Source organism: Monodelphis domestica, chromosome 1, assembly GCF_027887165.1.
Source record: "Monodelphis domestica isolate mMonDom1 chromosome 1, mMonDom1.pri, whole genome shotgun sequence".
In the NCBI taxonomy this organism is placed as follows: Eukaryota; Metazoa; Chordata; class Mammalia; order Didelphimorphia; family Didelphidae; genus Monodelphis; species Monodelphis domestica.
This window is the reverse complement of record NC_077227.1, coordinates 71,184,217-71,209,729: the sequence shown is the minus strand read 5'-3', so window position 1 is coordinate 71,209,729 and position 25,513 is coordinate 71,184,217. Positions and strand designations below refer to the sequence as shown.

The following is a 25,513-nucleotide window of genomic DNA, read 5'->3' as shown; positions in this document are numbered from 1 at the left end:
CCCAAGGCAAAGGGGGAGGGGGGAGGAGGGAAGGGAAGAGAAAGAGAGGGGAAGGGAAGAAGGAAAAAGAGAGAGAGAGAAGAAGAAGAAGGGAGAAGAAAGGGAGAAAGGGAAGACAGATGGAAAGAGAGGGAGAGAAGAAAGGGAAAAAGGGAAGAACAGAAGAAAGGAGAGGAGGGAGGGAAAGAGAAAGAGAGACAACACAGTTCTTCTCCCTCTTGGCATTCAGCAGATCATAAAAGGAAGAAAGAAAACAGAAAAGGCTTAGGAAGATAATGTTTCATTCCATTCCTGGAGTTTGTAGTTTCGGTTCTTGCTCCTCACTCTCCAGAGCTCTATGGATCAGTGTCTGTGACCCCATCAGAAATCTGCCCAAATTCCTGTGGAGGCCAAGTTCCCTGCTTTTAGAAACCCTGGAGGATAAAGAGAACAAGTCCACATACTTCACATTACATCGTATTATCTGGGGTATTTGGCTCTCCCAACTACAAGATGGGGGTTATGTGGTCAAATTCTCTACTAACCCAAGATATTTCCCGGATCTATGGCTGTAAAGGACAGACCACTGACTGGGGTCTGAGCTCAGCCATTTTTTGGTTGTAGGACACTAGGGGTCAGCAAGGATAAGAACGCTGGCACTCCCTCACTCCTTGTCTGCTGTGGGTATCCAGTGAGGTGATTCAAGTAAGCCCCATTGAAAGGGGAAAGGTTAATTAGACCGATAATAATAATAACAGCTCACATCTAGCTAGAGCGTTTCAGGTTTGCAGAGCACTTTGTGTGTTTGATTTCTTCTGATCCTCCCAACAGCCGTGGGAGTGGGTGCTATTATTTATCCCTGTCGATCAGGAATCAACAAGCACCTACTATGTTCTTGGCACAGGGGATGCAAAGACAAAAATGAAAAAGTCTTTGTCTTCATGGAGATTATAATTTAATGGAGAGGGCAGTGTTATACCCCCCATATACACACATAGCATGTATATGATACACGTATATACACACACAGAAATATGTATATCCTGCTACATATACAAACATGTGTGACATGCATAACTCATGTGTGTTCTATCTACATGTGTGTATCATGCAAGCACATACATGACATGCCTAGTCACTGGTGTGTATGCTCTATGAACACATACGTATATACTGTACATGCACAAAATACATACGAAGCATATACAAAGTAACTTGGGGAATTAGGCACTAGCACCGGGCAAGATTCTTAGGCTAGAGTCTATAAGCATATTTTGAAATACTTTCATAACTGTATTCCAATATAATTGGTTTTCTTTGCAATCCTATCTCTTATTTCATCCATTTACCATGATTATTCTGAGAAGGGGCATGCTATGACCCAGGGGGCCATGAAAAGTTGGACACAATGAATTCTGGGAATTTTTAGTTATTGAGACAAATATTTAGATAAATAAAGGGGTCCTCAGGCTTCATCAGACTGCCAAAGGAGGCTATGGTACAAAAAAAGCTAAGCGCCCCTGACTCAGGCGGATCAAGAAAGGGCTCCTGCAAATGTTGAAGCTTCAGCTAAATCCTGACAGAAACCAGGGATCCCAAGAAGCAAGCAATGGGGAGGAAATGCAGTCTAGACTTGGGGGACAGAGTGATGTATGAGGATCAGCCAAAAGATTCATGTGGTGAGACTATGGAGGGAATGAATAAGGCTCAGGATAAAGGCAGGACAGAGCCAGGTGGTGTAGACTTTAAATGGCAGCCAAGGAGTTTCCATCCAATCCCTTTTTTACAGATGAAGGACAAGGCTGAAAAGGGATGATGGACCCAGTTTGTGAAGAGCTTTAAACATCAAGCAGAGGCCTTCATGTTTACTTCCCATTTGATAGATAAAGAAAGTGAGGCTTAAAGAAAGCAATTTGTATTCCAGAGAAATATGCACAAGCCAAATCACACAATCTTGGGACGTACTGGATATTATAGATGTAATGGAGAGGAAAGATCATTGAAGGGGGCTTTGTTTTTCGTGAGACTTTAAAAAGAAGTCAACAAGATTTCACCGCTTTCCTCATCAGCTTCACAAAGCAAACCAGAAAATCTGGGATGACTAAAATATAGGCTCTAAGGAGGATAAACCAGCCATCAATAATATCCTTTGAGAAACATGCAAAAGTTAATCCAGCACCTGGAAAACATGTACCCTGTCTCTGTGCGTGATTTGAATAGCACATCCCAGGGACGCCTGGGGTCTCCATCCCAGCATCAGGGTGAGGCTAGAGGGAATGAAGCCAAAGGGGCATGTGTTCACTTTCAGCCCTGGTGCTGCAGAGTAGTCAGGGCTGTTCCACAGGAAGCAGGTCGCAGTAGAAGCCAGCTTGGAACTAGGCGGCACAAAACAGATTTTTGGCAAATATGGGCCCTCAGTGACTCTGGTCCCAATTCAAGGGCTGGTGAAATGGGAGGGTGGCTACATTTGGAAACCAGTGTTTGGCTCTTGTGTAGAGACGGTGACTAGGCAGCCTAGCTCAAGCCTAGGATTAGTCAAAGTCTTGTATAGAAAGTGAAGAATTGCTCACAAAGCTCTCCAAGGATTAAGGATTTAAGAATTGGGCTAGACAGTTGTACTTTAGAGAGCCTTAAGGGCACACAGACACACAAGGCAGATAAACATTGGCTGAACTCCATTTATACATGGCACTGATATTATTTACACAGAAAGTATAATATATCTAAAAAATTTAAAAATTAATGCCCCTGAAACTCAATCTCCATGTGTATAAAATGGAGGCATCAAATCAAGTCAAAGGGCATTTATTAAAATGGAAGAAAGAAAGAGAGAGAGAGAGAGAGAGAGAGAGAGAGAGAGAGAGAGAGAGAGAGAGAGAGAGAGAGAGAGAAAGAAAGAAAGAAAGAAAGAAAGAAAGAAAGAAAGAAAGAAAGAAAGAAAGAAAGAGAGAGAAAGAAAAAGGAAGGAAGGAAGGAAGGAAGGAAGGAAGGAAGGAAGGAAGGAAGGAAGGAAGGAAGGAAGGAAGGAAGGAAGGAAGGAAGGAAGGAAGGAAGGAAGGAAGGAAGGAAGGAAGGAAGGAAGGAAAAAGAGAAGAAAGAACAAAGGAGAAAAAATGACAACTTCAATGGAATGATATGATCTTCCACTTTTAGAGTAGTATACACCTTTTCACAGGGGTCATCCCATTTGCATCTCACAACACATTGTCTGGCAGGCAAACAATATTCATTTTTTTACCCTTACCTTCCATCTTAGAATTAGCACTAAGTATCAGTTCCAAGGCAGAAGAACAGTAAGGGTTAGGCTATTGGGATTAAGGGACTTGCCCAGGGTCTGACATCTAGGAAGTATCTGAGGCCATATTTGAAACCAGAACCTCCCATCTGTAGGCTTAGGTCTCTATCCACAGAGCTGCCTCTAGAATATTCAATTTTCCAGTGTGGAAACTAAGAATAAGAGGTTAAACTTACCCAAAGTCTCAAGACAGTAACAGTACTAGAGCACAGTCAAATTATGATTCTAGTCTCAATTTTTGTGGCCTGTGTATCCTTCTTCAACTGGAATCCCCCTATATAGAGGAAAGGGGAATAATGCATAGGTTTAGAGCTAGAAAGGACATTAGAGGACATTGAGTCCAACTCCCTTGTTTTACAAGACATGGAAACTGAGGCACAGAGAAGTTAAACAACTTGTCCAGCTATATCTTTCAGTAAAAAAAAAAAAAGGCAGAAATATTACTAAAACAATGTCTTTGCCCATCCTAATGTTTTGTTTTGTTTTGTTTTCTGTTTCATATCCTGGAAACATTTTAAAATAAGGGCTATAGTCAGTAATATAGATAATAAATCACAGACTTGAAGCTGCAAGAGGTCTTCAGAACTACCTATTCAAGTACAGGAGGTAGTTTTTCTGATTTTCTATCAAGTGTTCTGACCACCATACCAGCTGCCTCTCCAGCCAGTCCCAACTAATGTCCACACAGTCTCAGACTCCTTTTATGAGAGGGAACAAAGAACACCAGAGCATGCCGGTGATAAACTTGAGAATAGATTTGAAGCACTTCAGTCTATTAGCTCAGTTCTCAAACCCAGGCCTCCGTCTAGGGCAAGAGCTCTTAATGTATCCGCATGACTTAGACCCCTTTGATAATCTTGTAAAAACCTGCATACCTCTTTTCAGAATACTCTTTTGTTGCCTTGTTGTTCGGTCATATCCCACTCTTTAGGTCACTATAGATTATCCATGGCATTTTCTCAGAAAGGATACTTGTAGTAATTTGCTATTTCCTTCTCCAGTAGATCCTTTTTCAGACAATCAGAAGTTAAGTGACTTGCCCAAGGTCACACAGCTAGGAAGTGTATGAGGCTGGTTTTGAACTCAGTTCTTCCTGACTCCAGACCCAGTGCTCTTAACCACTGAGCCACAGCTGCCTCTATTATTGTTATCTACATTTGTAATTTGAAGAAAATCAATGTTCAATTTCAGTTTAAGGTATAATGCTTTTCTCCATCCAAGTTCATGCCTTTGTTGAAATCTGTCCATAATTCCTAGATTAAGACCTAAAATATAATATTAACCAGGGACCCTGGGATTCAGATCCACCCCCAAACACTTCCCAGTTGTGTGACCCCAACCACAAAATAGAGATAAGAATAGCACCTATTTCTCAAGTTATGTATTGGTTGAATGCCCCCCAATAGAAAATGGACAGAGAATACTCTCCACAAGGATCATGCAATTTGTGAAGAATTAGAGCAGTATCTAGCACAAATACTAAATGCCTGCTCACTTCCCATTGAAGCAATTGTGGCTGCCTTTTTGTCTGAGCTGTTTTAAATAGGGGGCATGTAAAATTTTGGGAAATGCAACTTTTTAGAGCTTGTTTTAACCCCAAGGAAACAACCCAAAAGCTTAGAAAGTTTCCCAGGCAAATGCACTAGAAAGGGGAAATTAATTTATAAGCTTTGGAGAACTGAAAAAAACCTGGTATTTCATTTCCCCTTCCTTGTTTAATGGGTAAGGTTAATAAGTACTTGTTCAGTGCCTCCTAGATGGAAAATACACAAAGAATACACTTCTTGGGGATTACACAATCTTAGGGCATACCACATTAAAAAAAAATATTGCTAAGTGTATGGTGCGTGTGTGTGTGTGTGTGTGTGTGTGTGTGTGTGTGTGTGTGTGTAAAACACAATGGGTCTGGAAGTGAAGGACCCTGGTTCAAATTACAATCATCATAAAAACAAGTAAAAACAGGAGGAAATTTTAATGAATGATTGTTTCTGGGTCATAATGGGAAGAGGCAACTTGATGGAGCAAATCTCTAATTGGCATGAGAGCCAAGACCTGGGTTCTAGTTCCACCTCTGTCTTTGTGACCCTTTGTGACTCTAGAGACATGGTTTGAGCCCTCAGCACTCCAGAGAACTGCCCAAAACTAAGTTACAGAGAAGCTGACCTACATTTGTAAGGGATAATCCTTACTTGGTACTTTTCACACCAATGAAATCATAGGTCCAGTAAAAAATAAAAAATAAAGGGTGGGGAAGGGAATTACATCCTTCTTTTAAAGTTGGAAGCAGAGTCCTTCAAGTCTAATCTTCCCCTTCCTCAATTTTAAAGATAAACAGAGGCCAAGGTTAAATGCCTTGACTAGAATCATACACCTAAGAAGTGTCTGGGCTGGATTTGAACCCAGATCCTCCCCACTCCTAGTTCAGTGCCATATCTATCTCACTCCTACAGACCCTTCTATCCATTTGAATGGCTACCACCCTAGTTCAGTCCTTCATCACCTCTTGTTTAGACTTAAGGGGCAACTTCCAAAGTGGTTGTTCTGTTTGCAGGCTCTCCCCTTTCTAATCCATCCTCCACACAGCTGCCAAAAGAATCTTTTTAAAAGCCAGCTCCAACTGAGTTACTCCTCAACTCAGGAATCTTCGGGGAGTCCCTGCTGCCTCTGAGATATAATGCTAACTCCTTAGCCTGTCATTTCAGCCTTGTAGGAATGGCTCCAACATACTGCCCATTACATCCTTGAATGTACTCTATATTCCAGTCAAGCTGGACTATTAATAAGCATCAATGAAGATAAATGTTAAGTTTAGTATTAGGTGTTGGATATAGAAATATTTGAGCAACTATCTAGGTGGCAGGGTGGATGGAGCACTGGGCTTGGAATCGGGAAGACTCATCTTCTGAAGTTCAAACCTGGCCTCAGGTACTTCTAGCTGTGTGATCCTGGGCTAATCACTTCACCCTGGCTACCTCAGTTTCCTCTTCTGTAAAATAAGCCTGAGAAGGAAATGGCAAGTCATTCCAAGATCTATACCAAGAAAACTCCCAAAATGGGGTCAGGAAGAGTCAGAATGACTGAAATAACTGAACAACAAATGCAAATACAAAAGTGAGGTATTCCTTACCTATAAAGAACTTATAGGTAAAGGGAGTGGAGAGAGAGAAGAATGATAGAAGTAAATAAATATATAATAAATCTATACATTTATAACAACATAGAATTATTATATATTAAATGTAATAATATCATTAATAATATATAATATATCTGTGAATATATCATTCTTCTCCTCCCTTTGCCCATAAATTGTGTGTGTGTGATACAAAGTGACTGGAGGTAGACAAAGTTAACATCTAGGGAAATCAGGAAAATCATCTTAAAGGGCAGAACACTTAAGCTAACCCTTGAAGGGAGTAAGCCATTCCAAAAGGCAGAGATAAGGAGGGGAGTACATTTAAGGCATAGAAGAGAGCCTGTGCAAAAGTTCAGAGGGGTGAAAATTTAAATTAATATCCAATAACTCCCAAGTATTGTCTTTTATAAGATTTATTAATAATCATTTGAAATAGAAAAAATACAAGAACAAAAGTAAAACCTGAGTAAAAAAACACCTGAAAAAATTCTCCTGCCTGGCACTCACCTAAACCTCCTCAAACCGCTTTCCTACAAAAAGAGAGAGCAAGAGGAGGGGCTACATCAAAATACATCCTCCCTATGTAAGGATGTAGTAGGTAAATACATAAATGGGATGCTGGGATCTAGAGTCCTGGGGAGCAAAATTCTGGGAATAGATGGAATATTCAGTAAGGGAAATGGTAAGTAGGCCAGTTTAGCTAAAGATCAAACGAGTAATGGGGAGCAAGGTGTAATCAACCTAAAAGGAAGGACTGGAGCCAGATTGGAGAGGCCTTTAGATACCAAACAGAGAAATCTGTGGGTTATCCTAGAGGCAACAGAAAGCCCCAGAAGCGATTTGAGGCTGGAATGGATTCCATTCTTCCTTTACCTTTTTTTAGAATCCTTTGATTCTTTCAAGGTTTGGCTCAGATACCACATGCTAAAGAATTAACTCACATTTCCTAAAATTCTTAGTTATCTGATATTTACTTATCTGTTCTTGCCCAGTCAAATGTAATCTCTTGGAGGACAAGGACCATTTTTCTTTCTTCACATCCCTAATATCCAGCATTGTGCCTTGCATGATAATAAATACTAAATAAATGTTTGCTGAGTTGACTTTTTGATGGACTGAAATTCAGTGGCTGTCTCTCTTTAAAAGATGTTCTTTTGCTTTTCTTCCATGGGTTTTGTTTTCTGGTTTTTGGTCACTTGGTTTTACCTGATGTGGCTTAGCTTTGGCTTAAAAATATCTGATGCTCACATCCAGGAGAGTATGTTTTGTGAATCTCTATCTAGCAATTTGGCTTTGTCATCAGGAGGCTGGCAAGTGTCTCTATTCCTTCTTCCTCATGAACAAGCCTCATTCTGTATCCAACTGGCTCAATTCGAGTTCGAAAACCAAGCTGGATAACATAGCCCAGTGGGTAGCCTTTGAAGCTCCTCATTGGTCCAAGAGTCAAAATGGTAGAAGGAGCTCTCATCTGCCTCAAGTTGACCTAAATCTGTAACTGACGGGAAAGTCATTTGGACAGATCATTATAGAGCATGAATATATATGGTAATGTTTGTTGTTCAACTGTTTTCATCTGTGTCCAACTCTGTGACTCCGTATTATTCAGGGGAAATTTTTCACTATATTTCCAAATCTATCTCCCTTTAAGCAAATCTGATACATAAAAACATTCATAAGATCATAGTTGAAAGGGACCTTAGAGGTTACCCAGTACAACTTCGTCATTTTACAGATGGAGAAACTGAGGGCAAATTAGGAGAAGTAACTTGCCCAAAGACATGTAAGTGACATAACCAGAATTCATACTTGGATCCTTCTATTCTAAAATCCATCACTTTGGGGGGCAACTAGATAGCATAATAGAAAGGGCACCAAGCTAGAGTTGAGAGGACCAGGTTCAAATCTAGCCTCAGACACTATCTAGCTGTATGACCCTGGGCAAGTCACCTAATTCCAATTGTCTAGCCCTTAGTATTTTTCTGACTTAGTACTGTATCTAAGACAGAAGATAAGGATTTGTTTTTGTTTTGTTTTAAACCCTTATCTTCTATCTTAGCATTGATACTAAGTATGGGTTCCAAGGCTGAAGTATTGATTCTAAGTTGCAAGGTAAGGTTTTTTCCAAATAAATAAAACACAATCTATCACTTTTTCCACTGCTGGAAGATTCATATTTACCAAGCAAATACATTTTGTGCAGTTCTTTAATCCTCATTATAGAATTTCTTTAAATAGTAAACTAATCCTGAGGGCATTTATAAAAAAGGAAACGTTAGATTTACACCTAAATTTCAAGGACTTGATTGCTGTAAAAAAAAAACATGCCAGAGAAGATACCCACAAGATGCCCTCAATCACATCCTACCAAGGTTCACCTCCAAGCAGTCAGTCAATATAAAAGGCCTCCTTCTCTAAGGCTCCTTTCCCATTCTGAATACTTGTTCATAGCAAAGAAAGGCAGCCTGGGAAGTGGTCAGAAGAAGCTAAGAGTAATGCTCCCCCATTTACCAGGAGAGCCCAGCAATACTTAAATGCTCAGAAGAGACTCTCTCTGGGCAAGTAGAGCAGGGAAGAGGATTAACAAGGAGTCAGTGATTTCCAGGAGCCTGCCCTGGCTTGCCAAAACTGCTTTGGTTTTAGAACTTTTCTGAAAGGGCTTGACTCAGTTGGCTCCTCAGTGATTCTAGCTCCCAGAGAAAAGGAATGCAGGTCCTGTTGAGACATAAGGCTCTCAATTTTGTGTCTGGGTTGGTTAGGATGAGCCTTGGTTTTGTGCCAGTGTTTTCAATTAGGTTTTTGAGGTAGGTAATGGGACTCTGTGTGGTTATTGGGGGTGGGAGTCAGTTTTAAGGCTGGCTTTGTTTCTTATTTGTAGGTGTCCTTCAGAAAACCATGACTGGGGGCAGCTAGGTGGCTCAGTGTATTGAGAGCCAGGCCTAGAGACAGGAGGTCTTAGGTTCAAATCTGGTCTCAGACACTTCCTAGCTGTGTGACCCTGGGCAAGTCACTTGACCCCCATTGCCTAGCCCTTACCACTCTTCTGCCTTGGAGCCAATATATAGTATTGACTCCAGGATGGAAGGTAAAGGTTTAAAAAAAAATCATAACTAGGGAGATGGGAGATCCTAGGTTCAAATCTGGCCTCAGACACTTCCTAGCTGTGTGACTCTAGGAAAGTCACTTAATACTTTGTTGCCTAGCCCTTACCCCTCTTCTCCCTTGGAACCAATACATAGTATTCTAAGACAGAAAGTAAGGATTTTTAAAGAAAAAGAAAATCATGATAAGGGGATACAGTAGTTGGAAAAGGTCAAGGCAGAGGAGACTTAGAATCAGAAAGTCCTGAGTTTAAATTCTGCGTCAAAGACCTCCTAGCTCTGTGACCCTGAACAAGTTTGCACTTAAATTTTTGTTGCCTAGTCCTTACCCCTCTTCTCCTTTGGAATCAATACATAGTATTCTAAGACAGAAATTAAGGATTTTTTAAAAGAAAAAGAAAATTATGACAAGGTGATACAATAGTTGGAAAAGATCAAGGCAGAGGAGATTTAGAATCAAAAAGACCTGCGTTCAAATTCTGCCTCAGATACTTCCTAGTGACCTGAACAAATCATATAACCAACTTGGTCTCAGTTTCCTCAGCTATAAAGTGGGGATAATTAAAGCATATACCTCCATGGGTTGTGTAAGGATGAAAAAAGATGATATGTGAATTGTTCTGCAAACCTTCACACACTATGTAAATGTTGTTGTGCTGTTATCCCTTTTTGTTCATTCTCTACAGAGATGATACAGAATAACAGTTCTGAACCACCTCATCTCCCATTGCTACTGGAAGAACTTCCAATGGCAAAGATGACTACAAGAAAATGAATAAGCTCCAATCCAAAGGTTTTGTTATTTTTTTTGATGAGTGAAGGTTGTTGGTTTTTTAATTTTCACCATCATATAGCACATCTGGCAGTTTCCAGCTGTTCGATGACAAGTATGCTATTCTGTGCTGTGCCTCCAGAATGCCTGCAAAGAGCATCTCCCATCCCCTTCCCCCCCCCACCTTCACTGATTATCTCCACCACATGTTTAAGATCCATTTAACAAGGGGGGGGGGGATATCTTTCATGAGATGAGGCATAAAAGTCAGTGTCTGTGGGAGAACTTACACAGTGGCTTAATTTCCACAGGAATCCTGTCCAGTCCAACCCAGTAAACGAGTATTAAATGCCTGCTATCAGTGAGGTGCCAGGGCCAGGGAAGAGAAGGATTCCAGATGTGAGAGCCCAGAAGAGAGAACTGAAAAGAAAAATCTTTCTGAAAACTATAAACTAATAGCAAAAGCAAGCAAACTAGAAGGCTCCAGCTTGGCCTGGGACCTAGAGGAAGCTGAGGTGCCTTGTTCATCTGGCTGGCTTCTAGTTCATTTACTTATGCCTAAAGTCTTTGCTCCCTTTCTCTTTAAGCCAAGAAGTGGTAAGGACATCCTTGAGTTGATTTACCTGAACAGGGAACAAGGATGAGACCAGAGCTGACATCAGTCGACCTGGCTTCTGTTGCCATTATTCAGGTGTTATATTCATGACCCCATTTGTGATTTTCTTGGCAAGGATACTGCAGTGGTTTGCCATTTCCTTCTCCAGCTCCTTTTACAGATGAGGAAACTGAGGCAAACTAGGTTAAGTTGATTTGCCCAAAGACACATAAATAGTAAGTGTCTGAGGTTGAATTTGAACACAGGTCTTCCTAACTCCATACCCAGTGCTCTATCCACTGTGCCACTTAGCTGCCTTGACTCCTGGCCCCAACCCTGCCCTAACTTTTGGCAGCAATTGTGAATCATTGAGAGGACCATCTCCAAAGTCCCTCCAATCCCTACAGAGTTAGAATCAGAATCACAGACATTTTTGTAGCTATATTAGACCTTTGATATATCATTTTCCAGATGAGGAAAGAGGCTCACAACATTTGTGACTTCTTTGATTCAAATGGCACTTATCAGATTCTTACTTTGTTTCGGGCATCACGAGAGATGCCAAGCACACGGAGACAAAAACAACAGTCCCTGGCTAGTATTTATAGAGAGCATTTTAAATTTTTTTAAGTTCTTTAAGTATCTCATCTGTTACAACAATCCTGGGTGTTAGGTGCTGTAATTATCCCCATTTTACAGATGAGGAAATTGAGCCTGGGAGAAGTCAAATTACTTCTCAGAGTCACATAGCTAGTATCTAAAACAAGATCCAAACTCAAGTCCTCTTGACTCTCTACCTCCAAAGAAATGGGGTTTAATAAGTCTTAATGAGCTAATTGTATTAAAATGGTTACCCAAAAAGAATTTTAAAACAAGTTCAAGGAACCCAGTTTGAGAATTAGGGAGGTGGAACATGCTCCCAGATGAGTAAGTAAGGAATCTCTAGAAAATAAATAATAATGGACTGGAGAGGCACCAACAACAGGGTGAATGAGGAGAGACCTGGAAGGAAGTGATAGTTGAGCTAAGTGTTCCAGAGGCCAACAGAAAGAGATTTGTTTGGCTTGAGATGCCCACAAGACATCCAACTAGAAGCACAGTTGGAGATGCAGGACTCCAGCTCCAAAGACTCAAGGAGTCTCTTGTACAGAGATAAAGGAGAGAATTCTAGGAGATGGAGGAGGAAGGGAACTTGTACATAGAATGTTGTCTTATAGGCAGGCCATTTTGTCTAGATGATAGTGTACAAGGAGGAAAAATGTGAAATGTCTGCCAAGTAGCTTTAAATGGCAAACCCATAAGCTTTTATTTTATCCACGTGGTAATAGGGAGACATTGAAGTTTTTTGAGCAAGAGACTAACTGAGATTTTCTTGAGTGGTAGTCAGTAGAATAGTCAGTAGTAGTGGTAGTCAATAGAGTGGTTAGGTGGCACAGTAGATAGAGCATTGGGCCTTAAATCAGGAAGACCTGAGTTCAAATCCAGCCTCAGATACTAGCTATATGACCCTAGGTAAATCACTTAACCCTTTTTGCCTCAGTTTCCTCATCTTCCTGAGTTCAAATCTGGCCTGGGGGTGGGAGGGTAGATAGATGACTACATGGATTGAGAGTCAGGCCTAGAGACAGAAAGTCCTGTGTTTAAATCTGACCTCAGTCATTTCCTAGCGGTGTGACCCTGGACACATCATTTGACTCTGTTTGCCTCAGTTTCCTCATCTGTAAAATGAGCTTGAGAAAGAAATGTCAAACCACTCCAAGTATCTTTGCCAAGAAAAGCCCAAACAAAGTCTTGAAGACTCAAACAGGACTAAAGGACAACAAAAAGCAGGAGGAACCATTTGGCTAGGTAGAGCTTTCAGAATCATGAGGATCTATCCAATTTGACTCTCAGTCATGCCCCCAAGGACAGAGCCGATAGTACCCATCTCAGGGATCAGCCTTGTTACTCCTCCAGGGTGGAAAACTCAAGGCACGACCCTGCAGGTTTCGTTTCTTGTTGTTGGCTGGGGGGGAGGGAGGGGCTTTTTTTCTCCAAGTGTGGTTTGGGTTAGAGTTCGAGCCTGTCTGATGCTTGGATGGAGAATGTGCTACTCAGTCATTTTGTTACCACAGAGGAAATGGAGCGGCGTAATAGCTGTTTATCCCTTGTTCTGACACTGGCCACAGTCTGGAGCCGAGAGCTGCAGCCTCCCCACGGACGGCCTTAGCAGAGGCCGCTGGAGGTGTCCCTCCTTCTGCGCAGTCCTTGTACCTTCCCTTCTCCCAGCCCGGAATTTTCCCCCTAGGAAAGCAGCAGAGGTTCCGTCGCTACCGGCCCCTTCTCCCGCTCCCCGCTGCGGGTTGGGGGGCATTTTCCCCTGTTCACAGCCCCGTCTGTGGCCTTGAGGACTGATTTTGGATGGAATGGGGGGCCGGGGGCCGCCTCTCTCCCCAGCAGCAGTAGGGACCATCCCAGAGCTGAGATGGAAGAAGAAAAGATGTGCCAAAAGGAACACAGAGACAAGGGCGGCCCCGGCTTGGGGCTGAACTCAGGGCAAGGCTTCACTCTGCCTGGTCCCTGCACTGGACTCCAGCTGCCCTTTATTAGCATCATGGATGGGTTTCTGAGGCCTAACAGAAAAAAGAAAACGAAAACTGCTTCTGGAGGCGAGTTTACAGCTGAAAAGCCAGACCCTCTAGACCTCAGCTACTTCCTCGGAAGCCTATTCAGCATGCTGGAAAGGGCATTTCCTGCCAGAGGACCAGCTGCCAAGGGAGGCCTGGCCGTGGAGGCAGAAGGAAGGGAGTGATGGGAGGAGGCCAGCAGGAAAGCAGCCTCCACTGGCCAGTTATTCTGGTGTTTCCTAAGTGTAACCTCAGAGCTTTCACCTGAAAATGGAGACCTGGCGGACTCCGAGAGGAAGAACAGTAGAGGCTAAGACCCAGGCAGTCCTGACCCTGACCCAGAGGGAAGAAGGGCCTGACAAGGGCAGAACCTTTCCTGAGAGGGGGCCCAAGAGAGGCCAGAAATCTACCCAAGAACTTGCTGGCTGAGCCTGGAATTCTGTCCCTCCTTGCCTCCCCCTCCTGATTTCCTCCCTTCCTAAGCTCAGATCCCACCTCTCTGCAGGCATTTCTCAGGCTCTGCCACTGCTGGAGGCCTCCCTCTGAGACGATCTTCCATTTAGACATCTATATCTTTTATGCATATGATTGTCCCATACTGGCTGCCAGACCCTGAGCAAATCGATTTGCTTCAGTTTCCTCACTGGTAAAAGGAAGATTAAAAAAAAAAATTTTTTTTAAGATAATTTAAAAAAAAAACTTACCTCCCTAGGATTGTTGTGAGGGTCAAATGACATCATTACAGAGCTCTTCCCAGAAGGTCTGGCACATAGTAGGTGCTATATAAATGTTAGTTATTATTATCGTCTGCATTTTCTTCCCCTCTTTCCTTGAGGAAAGGGACAGTGTTCTACTCATTGTCAGCACTGACCTGGTCCTTTGTGGTTCCCAAATATTATCTCATTGGATCCTCACAACAACCCTGGGGGTAGATGCTATTCTTATTCCAATTTTACAGATGAAAAAACTGAGGTCGACAACAGTGAAGCAACTTGTTCAGGGGCTTATGGTTAGTAAGTTTCTAAGATTGGATGAACTCTGCTCTTCCTGCCTCCAAATCCAGGTTCCACTGACTGCACTGCCTCATTGCATCTAGATTTACCTTTCTTTGTATACCGAATGCTTAGCTTAGTGCCTGGCACATAGTAAAGCTCTAAATGCTTCCTATATACAACCCACTCTTTCATAGAAATCATAGGCATACGTAGGGTCCACAGACCTCTAATGGGCCCATAGATAGCGTTCAGGGCATACCTGAACTTGGAGCTTTCATTTTCACCAAGTTCCAGCTGAAATGCAGCATTTCTTTCAATAGTTCAGAAACTTCAGAGGTAACTGGGTGGCTCAGTGGATAGAGGTTCAAGCCTGGAGATGAAAGGTCCCGAGTTCCAATCTGGCCTCAGATATTTCCTAGCTGGGTGACCCTGGGCAAGTCACTTAACCTCAGCTGCCTAGCCCTTACCGCTCTTCTGCCTTGGTACGATACTTAGTATTGTTCTAAAACAGAAGGTAAGGGGGTTGTTTTGTTTTGTCTCAACTTCATTGTGAGAAGGGGTCCAGAGGCTTCGCCAAGTAGCTATAGGGGTACATAACTCACCCCCAAAAAGACCAAAACTGCTACGAATATGCAGTTATAAAATTTAGGGACCATTTTTTTAGATCTATGATTTCATAGGTATATGGAACCCCCCTGAATGAGGAAAGGTCCTCTGACAAAGCAGGCTGGAACCCTCTTTTCAATGGGTGGTCTTACAAAGTTGTTTAGAACAGGAGGCAATTCCACATGGAAGCAACATGAGGTAGTTCACCAGAAGACCTGAGTTCAGGTCCCAACTCTGAAGGAGATTCCCTCCCTCAGCACAGATATACACCCATTCTGATATTTAATCTTTAAAAGTGAATCATGTAACCATAAGAAAATATTCTTAATTAATTAAATAAAAATAGAAAAATGGGGGGATCTTTAAAAGTTGCCTGAGGAGGACTGAGAGGGTAAGTGTCTTGCCCAGGTTGAGAAGGATAGGAAGAAGAGAGAGAAGGGACCAGATATTCATTGATAATTGGTGCTCTCATGCAGAAGGCAGCTAGGTGGTACAGTGGATAGAGTACCAGACCTAGAATCAGGAAGATCTGAGTTCAAATGTGACCTTACTAGCTTTGTGACTGTGGGCAAGTTACCACCCCTATTTGCTTCAGTCCTTCATCTGTAAAATGGGAGAAGGGGATGACAAACCACCCCGATCATTGCTAAGAAAACCTCGTAGCATCAGCCAAAACTGAACAGTAACATCTCCTCACTTGGAAAGAAACCTGAAGCATCTGAAGTCACCGGCTTCCTTCTTTTTCTACCCATTTGACAGCTCAGTTGACATGAATACTCTCCTCACAGGATTGTCCTGAAGCTCAAACTTGACCATCTGTTAAAAAAAAATGCTTTGTAAACCTTAAAGTACCATATAAATGTCAGTTGTTACTGTAATTATTATCATTTTAGAGACATACACCCGTGGCTCAGGCTTCCAAAGCAATCCTGGGGTGACATTTTGTTTATCGAAAAGATCTCGAAAATTCATTGGGGGAGTGGCCAAAGCTGAGGATTTTTCCAAGATCACATCCCTTGATTTCATCAATATAAGGAATTCCCAATGCAACTTATTTCAAAAAATATTTAGCAATTAACCCACTATATACCAGATCCTGAACTAGGGGATAGGAAGACAAGTATAGAAATCAAACAGTCTCTATCCTCAAAGAACTTACATTCTTCACTTTCTGGCATGGAAACTTTCCTCACCAATGTGGAATGACCACCTGATTGTAAGTTATAGTCTTTATATTAAATTATTTGCCCGTGATCACATGGCCGTTGTGTGTCTGAAACAGGATTTGAATGGAGGTCTTTTTCATTTGCTGTAAAATGTTTTCAGTAATAAAAATTTCAAAAGTTCAAACATCCCTACTTGGTTTTTTCCTCACCTGAGTATTCTTTTCATTATCCCTGTGATAATCTCCTGTTTCTCTTCCTTCCCTCCTTTCCTTGATTTCTTCTAAGACTTCTTTTAAAAAAAAATCTTATTTACTGCCTTAGAATCAATACTGGCAGAAGAGCAGTAAGGGTTAGGCAAGGTGGGCTTAAGTGACTTGCCCAGGATCATACAGCTAGGAAGTGCCTGAGGCCAGATTTGTACCCAGAACCCCCCATCTCCAGACCTGACTTTCTGTCTACTAGCTGCCCCAAATCAATCTTTTTTTAACTCTTACTTTCCATCTTAGAATCAGTACAGAATATTGGCTCCAAGGCAGAAGAGCGGTAAGGGCTAGGCAATGGGGGTTAAATGACTTGCCCAGGGTCACACAGCTAAGAAGTGTCTGAGGCCATATTTGAACCCCAAACCTTCCATCTCTAGGCCTGGCTCCCAATTCACTTAGCCATCAAGCTGCCCCCATTTTCATGACATCTTAAAGCCTCTACCGAGCATCTTTCCACAGGTCACTGTAAGCATCCCACACTAAACATGTCCAAAGCAGAACTCATTATCTTTTACTCTCCACTTCAGAACTTTCCAGGTACTATTGAGGGCACCACCATGCTCTCAGTCACCCAACTCACAACCTCAATGTCATCCTTAACTAGTCACTGTCACCCCTCATATCCAGGCAGCTGCCACGTCATGTTGTTTAGCATGCATCCCCTTCTTTGGTAGAGAAAGTTCCTTGCTAGGGGCTTTGTTACAATAAATCACAGATCTAGGTTTTAAAGAAATATCAGTGCCCTAACAATCAAACTTCCAAAAAACTATAGAACAAGAAAAAAATGCATCTGGAAGAACAAAATATCAAGAATATCAAGGGGAATAATAAAAAAAACTGTGAAAGCAGGTGGCCCAGCAGTACCAGTTCTTATACAGTACTATAAAGCAGTGATCATCAAAATAATCTGGTACTAAGAAAGAGAAGGGTGGATCAATGGAATAAATTAGGGGTACATAGAACAGTTTACCTGTCAGATCTAGGAGAAAGGGAAGAATTTAAGACCAAGCAAAAGATAGAAAACATTATAAGATGTAAAATGAATATTTTTATTATATTAATTTAAAAGGTTTTGTACAAACAAAATCCACGCAACCAAGATTAGAAGGGAAATACAAACTGGGGGAAAATTTGTAACAAATTTCACTGATAAAGTTGTCATTTGTCAAATATATGAAGAACAAATCAGATTTATAAGAATACAATTCATTCCCCAAATGACAAATCATCAAAAGATATGAATAAGCAGTTTTCAGATGAAGAAATCAGAGCTATCTATAATCATATTAAAAAAATGTTCCAAATACCTCTTGATTAGAGAAATTCCAATTAAAACAACTCTGAGTGACAACCTCACACTATCAGATTGGCCAATATAACAGCAAAGGAAAATAATAATTGTTGGAGAGAATGTGGCAAAATTGGGACACTAATGCATTGTTGGTGGAGCTATGAACTGATCCAAACATTCTGGCAATTTGGAACCGTGACCAAAGGGCTATAAAACAATGTATACCCTTTGATCCAATAGTAGGTCTAAATTCTAAAGAAATTTTTAAAATGAAGAGGGGAGACCTACTTGAACAAAAATATTTATAGCAGCTCTTTCTGAAGTGGCAAAGAATTGGAAATCAAGGGGGTGTCCATCAATTGGGGAATGGCTCAAAAATTGTGGTATATGACATATATGAATACTATTGTGCTGTAAGTAATGATGCACAAGTAATGTATAATCTCAGAAAGACTTTAATGAGTGGATGCAGAGGGAAATATGCAGAACCAGGAGAATATTGTATACAGTAACCGCAATGTTGTGGAATGATCAATTGTGATAGACTTCACTACTCTCAGCAATACAAAGATTCAGGACAATTCTGAGGGACTTAGGACAAAGAATGCTATCCCCCTCCAGAGAGTCAAAATGCAAATGAAAGCATACAATTTTTCAATTGTTTATTTGGGTTTATGTTTTGGGATTTGAGTTTTATAAATTGCTCATTTACAAAAGTGAATAATATGGAAAAAATAAAATGAATAAAATTGAATGATTTTTAAAATACCTTAGCATTCACAATAACCCTACTGGCCCTACTTCTGCCTTACTCCAGGAAAACAGGGCCTACAGGTTATTAACCACTTCTGTATACCACTCACAATTAGCACTGTAGCAATTACTAATTCCTGATTCATTTTCATTGACTATTGGTTTTTTCTCTCCCCAACAGGGAAGATGTATCAACTTCACTCGTGTAAAGTCTGATGGCAAACCAACTGCCTTCAAACCACCACCAAGATCACCACCCAGCCATGAGAGCGTCCCCCTCAACAATGCCCCCCGGGGCCCTCCTCCTCCTCCGACATCTCTCCAGCCTCCTTCCAGGCAGCTGCCTCCTGTTCCGCCTCCTGCTCGCCTCCCCCCAGGACCCCCACCATCCCGCCCACCCCCTCAGCCTGACTTTTAAAATTCCAGAGGAACCAAGATCGACAAAACCCAGTTCTTTGCTGAACTCAACATATTTATTGAGTCTTGGTTTACAGCTGAAAAATATTGGAATTTGTTGCTGGTCAGCAAAAAACAAAGCAAAATTACCACATCAATTTACTATATGAAATATTTTTATATATCATGTACATTGAGTGGATTTATCAGTAGATAAATCCAGGTATCTGCTCTGATGTATATGTGGGTGCCTAGGTCCCTAGATATACTCAATTAAGTCATTTATATACCTGGATGACTCATCCACTCCTAATCTTTCCTCTTTATTCACAATTCAGAATAGAGCATTCAGAAATTAACAGGGTCTGCTTTCCTTGGAAGGATCAGAAAAGCTCTTTGAGCTGCGAATGAAACAACCATTTCTCCTTCACACAAAGAGAATACTTCTCTCCCCAAATCTTTTCAGGTCAGTCCTATCGACCCTCTTTTCTCCCTTGTTCCACGTGCCCAGTTTCTGTTGGCATGATCAAGAATTCTTCATGTGGTACAGGGCAGCATGCCCCTCTATAGGGTGAATTGGATGGCATTGATTCTGCCCTCTTTCCAACTACAGAGATATTATATTAATTCAAACTTCTGAAACCACATCCAAGCCCTCAACTTTGATCCAATTTGGCCTCGATCCACAATCGTTTTCAGTTCCATTGGTGGGTGGCTGATAGAAGAAAGCAGCAAGTCCTTTCCTTGATTTTTATCCTTGGCCACCTTCAAAGAAAGCGGGCTTTCTGGGAAAGGGTAGTTCTATGTCAGAGCACATTATCCTCATAAGCGTGCGTATGTTAAGGGGGAGAGTACCTGGTGTCGCCCCATGCATACAAATATACCAAAATTTTCTGACGTGGGATGACGTGGAGTGATTCAGGAGTGGTCCAGGAAGGCAAAGCCACAAATGAGCTGCACCCCATCATCCCGAATGAATCTTGATAAGTTAAACTTCCTAGTCTCGTATGTTATATTTATACCATATCAGAAGGAGTTTCTCTGCAGGGCAAAGTACAAATCTGAATGTGTTTGGTTTTGTTTGTGTGTATGTTTGTGTTTTTTTTTTAGACAGCATCGTTTGTATTAGTTGTGTAGTTGTAGAAATGATATGATCTTCCCATTTTTTCTTTTTTTATGTTTTGCTGGTATGGTATGTATATAATGTACATGCACGTGCTATTGGCAGGGGCATCTAGGACAAACTGACTTCATGCCTTCAAGTAACCATGTCTGTGAGTCATTATTTCCAATGGAAATCCCCACTTGCGGCACAATAACCCTTCCTCACAAGGGGACTCAAGATTCTCTTCTTTCTTCTCAGCTTGTCCACACTATCACAGCTTTCCACATCCAAAGGGCAAGTCTTGGCTAAATGAGATTGGCTCCTTGCCCATCACATTTGAATGAGATAATATTTGTAAAGCACTTAGTGTGTGCCTGGCACATAGTTGGCACTTAATAAATGCATGTTCTCTTCTCTACTATCCCTTTTAACACTCAGCCTAAAGCTGCGCAGATTAGTTCCTATCACCTTCCTCCTTCTCTTCCCTCATATTCCTCAAAATAGTTACAGACATCTAATTTACCTACCAACCTGCCCCCGGCCTTGTGAGAGTTATGCTTCTTTGCTTGTACAGGACCTTGGATCTCTTACAGAAAGGGTTCTAGCTAAATGAAAAGCAATAAAACAGTGATGGCATTTTTTGGAGGGAGTGCAGGTAATTGCAGAAACATTATTGCCTCCATGTTGCTGGCTCCCTGAAGGTGTGGGTGACAAGGGGAGGAGGACAGAGGGAAACCCCAATCAGAACCTCAGGATGTCAGATCAACTTGGTTATTGCTTGGAGAAGACTTTGTCTGTTGTTTCCTGGTTCATGATAAATGGTAAAAGCTTTGGTTCTGGAGTGCCCCTTCTGGGACTTACTACCTATATGACCTTGGACAAGTCAACCTCTCTGAGCCTCATCTTAGTTCCCTCATCTGTAAAATGAGTGAGTTGGCCTAGATGACTTCTGAGACCCCTTCCAGGTCTAGATCTATGTTCCTACACCTTCTTTGGCTTTAAATTTGCCTAACTAGAGGTATTCCACTGCAGTTTCTTAAGGTTATAACTTTGCATTACTTTTGCAACAGAATCCCCTTTGGTTTCTTCAAGTGACCAATCATAGGGTTCGTGATGGCTCAGAGTCCACACTTAAAGATGTCTGGACAAATTAGAGGTTTGTTTTAATGTACACGTGAAGTTGAATGTGTCCTGAAGCCCTTCCCACATGTGGACTGGCTTTTTCAAGTACACACCAAAGCAAATGCTCTCCTTGGACCCCATGCCCAATGGCAAGCACTGAGGCAGACCGATAAAGCGCCAGCCTCTGGACCTGGAGGCCGGGGCTCTCTCAACCTTGCCTTGTCATCCTGACGTGGCACTTAACTGGGGTTTGGTTTTCACTTCTCAAAATGGAGGGGAGCCATAGTTGCAACTCCCAAAACTCTTGAGGAGTCAGCTGGTAGAACAGTGTATGTTCTAACATTTCAGAGAATTCTTTGCCCTGGATTCAGAGCATTTGCTAGTGGGTGTTGGGGCCTGAATGTCTTTTTCATGAGGGGAGCTCTCTGCTTGAATGGCAAGGAACTACCTAGTGAGTTTCATAACAAGCCCATTCGCACTGGCTTTAAAAAAGTAAAGTCAACCCTAAACCTTACTTCCTGTTATTCTTCATAGAATGTGATCCCTAACTTTGGAGTCTGGGGGAGCTTGGCTTTTGTTTTTTATAAAAAGCAACTCTTTCCCCCTTCTGTAAATATTGATAATTTTTTTACATGGAGGAACAGAGCATTTTTGCTTTACTGCTGGACAGTTAGAGTAATTTATTACAAGGGGCTTATGGTGGATGGCTTACAGGTGGCTCGGCATACCATGCATGCAGGCAAAAGCCAGTATAGTCCAAAGTGGCATGTTCCAGGTCCTCCGCAGTTATGGGAAAGGGATGGGGGATGGGGAAGGCCATGGTATGTTCTAGTATTCTTAGTGTATATCAGTCTATGCTTATAAGTAATGCCTAGCACAGTAGAAATAGGAAATCCAGAAGATCCACTCATTTAATGCTTTAAAAAGATAGCTAGGAAAGCTTGGTCTTTTAGGGATAAGAGGAAGAGTGTATCGTGCAGATCATTTCAAGAAGCATAAGTTCTCAAGGCAAAAAAAAAAAAGAATGACAGTGGGATGTCAGGCTGAACAGTGGAAGGAAAGAGCTGTTGTCTTAAAGTCTTGGACTTTGGGGAAGGAACAGAAAGTGGTTTACAGGACGTCGTTGGTTTGAAAGGAAGGTATATGTACAGCTTTCTGAATTTAACTTGCTGTTTCCACATTAGAATTGTGCAACCATTGAATGTGATTGTGTGTCTGCCATTCATTTCTGTGAAACTCTGTGGCAACAGGACCACAATAAAATGTGGGAAAGTGTATCTGAAATCCAATATTACAATATAACATATTCTTACGGATTAAAAGCCAGCAATAAACCTGTTTAAAAATTAACTTCTGGAAGGTTTTTGTTTATTATTATTTTATTTTCAATCACATTGGAGGGGAAATAAAATGCATCATTCATCATTCTGCGCCTCATAAAGGCAGAACTTGAGCGTTATAGAAAAGTTTGAAAGAAGTCAGCCAAGAAAATGACAGCAAAGTGACAAATCTTCCTCTGTTCTTACTGCTTGTATAACTATTGAAATGATACAAATTGAAGATTAATATTATTGAAGATATTTTTATCTGTAGGGTTCTAAACCAATGTCCAACTATGGATAGATTTTAGGAAGTCTTGGAACATGAAAGGGGTAAAGATTACATTTTTAATTTTCATTAAATTCTAACTGAAATTAAGCATTTCCTTAAATTAGGACTTAAAAAAAAAACCCTTACCTTCTGTCTTAGAAACAATTGTGTGTTTTGGTTCTAAGGCAGAAGGGTAGTAAGGGCTAGACAATGGGGGGTTAAGTGATTTACTCAGTCACCATGCTGGAAGTGGCTGAGGCCAGGTTTGAAACCAGAACCTCTTGTCTCTAGGCCTGACTCTCAATCTATCAAGCCATCTAGCTGGCCCTCAAATATGATTTTTTTTAATTTCTTATGAGGAAACCATAGATTTTATCAGACTGTCATTTTCCCACCTAGTTAGGAAAGTATATCCTTATTAAAAAATCAAATCCCTAAAATAATTATACTCAGGTTTTCTGAAAACGAAATTCTTATAAGATGGCTATTATAAGAGGGTTTATATATATAAATATATATATATATATTTACATCTAAGAAATCCTGAAAAATCTTCATATGTGGATGAATATGAGATGCCTTTTTGTAAAAGATCTAATCCTTTGGATTTCATGGCAAGTATGCTCTATTCTCTCCACCAAGGGGGATCGTCTGGCTTCTGGAGTGATTTTCTCTGCCATTAGTCTTGGTATCGTATGTCATTCATCACTGACTACATAACCTGGTCACTTCTTCAGTGACCTACTGCCAAAACTGGTCACCTCTCTAGGTGGAATCAATTTATTATCCTCAATGTAATGTATATCATAAATAAGTCAAGGAATTCTTACCTTATCAAAGAGATGCCTAAATTAAGTCCTCATCAGTAGATAATGAGAACTCAAAGCAATACCTGACCTTTCCACAACATTTTTATTTAACTTTTCATATGTGCTTTGTTTACTGATTTTGGTTGCGAATTCCCTAATGTCAGACTATTTCTTATACTTCTTCATGCCCCCATACACACAGTATCCCCCACAGGGTTTTGCACACAGTAAGCATTCGCTAAACCTTCATTGAATGAATAAATGTGATCCCCCCGCCCCATCCCAAGGTATCTTTTTAAGATTCTCATTCTCATTTAAATCCAGTTTAGCAGGATTTTGGATAGACATAGTCCTCAATCATAGACCCAGACTTAGCCTGGGAATGTTATAAATGTTCAACTGTATAATCATTTTGGGAATCTAGGACATCTGGGGCTGTGACCACAGCAACCACAATATTAACAGTCACTATGGAAACCTCCAAAAACATTCAGTGGTATCATGGTCTGGTATGATGGTCATCTAGATGTATTTCTGAGTGGGAAAATATCAAAGGAAGAGATGGCTTCCTTGTCAAGGGCCTAAAATATGGTCTAAAGCAAAGAATCTGATTAACATGAGATGTACGAAGTCATTTCTCTAAAACAACCTACATCCACATATACATATTGTTACAGAATGAGGCAATGAGGCATAGGAGAAAGATAAAAGAATTTGACATTAGAGGGCCTGGATCCCAGCCCTTTGTCTGCTACCTGTTGTGTCTATGACCTTGAACAAGACATTCCACCTCTCTCTCCCCAAGGTATCTCATAGACGAAATGAAACCTTAGACAAAATGATCTCTCCAGGTCCCATCCAACTCTAAATCCAGGATTCTATGATTATGCCATGACCTCTCATGAGCTCAGCTTATCTGGAAAATAAAAAGAATGACCTAAATGATCAGTCGAGTTCCTTCCACCTCCAAAGCTTATGAGATTATCATGTACATTTGTTGTGTTATGAAAAGTATAATCACAATTGCCTATGCAAAACTCCAAGATATAAATGTGCTCTTGAATATGACATTCAATTTTGAAGTAGAAAATGTGAGTCATCTCGAGTTCTTTGAGAAGGATGTAAATCACATATACATAATTATTTGCTTTGCATGTTTCCCATCTCTACCCCATTCTCCTCTTAGAATTTACATTCTAAGAGAGGCTTTACATTTCTTTGTATACCCAGGACTTAGAACAATGCTAAACCATAGGAACCACTTAATAAATACTTGTAGATAGGTAGATACATACATATGTATATAGACAGATTAGATAAATAGGTAATTAGATTAGATAGAGAGAGGAACAGATATAGGCAAATAGATAAAAGGACAAATTTATTAGACAAATAGAAAGATACATAGACACCAGATAGATACATGGATAGATACAATATAGATACATAGATAACAGATTAAACAAGAAAATCTATTAGATACAGAAATAGGTGAGTAGATACATACACACAGAAATGAAAAGGATAATTAGATTAGATAAAGAGAGACACAGAAAGATAAACAGACAAATCAATTAGATAGACAAACAAATTAGAAAGATACATAGAAACCAAATATATACATAGATACATAGGTAGATACATAGATAGCAAATAGATTAAACAAGAAAACCTAGTAGATACAGAAATAGGTGAATAGATACATACATACATAGATGAAAAAGAGATAATTAGATTAGATAGAGAGACGGAGACACAGACAGATAAACAAATCTATTAGATAAATAAATTAGAAAGATACATAGAAACCAAATATATACATAGACAGATACATAGGTAGATACATAGATAGCAAATAGGTTAGATAGGCAAATCTAACAGTTACACATCTAGATTAGATACATACATAGATTAGATCAATAGATTAGGAAGAGAG

At 40.8% G+C, this 25,513-nt stretch overlaps 1 protein-coding gene across 1 annotated transcript in view; it reads left to right on the top strand.

The window, feature by feature from the left end:
- ANTXRL (ANTXR like) overlaps positions 1–22,528 on the top strand; it is a 105,726-nt gene extending 83,198 nt beyond the window's left edge. Inside the window, exon 18 of the mRNA XM_007478571.3 lies at positions 18,737–22,528. Within this exon, the coding sequence (XP_007478633.1) occupies positions 18,737–18,973 (237 nt within the window). The 3' untranslated portion in view covers positions 18,974–22,528. The remainder of the gene's footprint in view (positions 1–18,736) is intronic.
- The last annotated feature ends 2,985 nt before the right edge of the window (positions 22,529–25,513 follow it).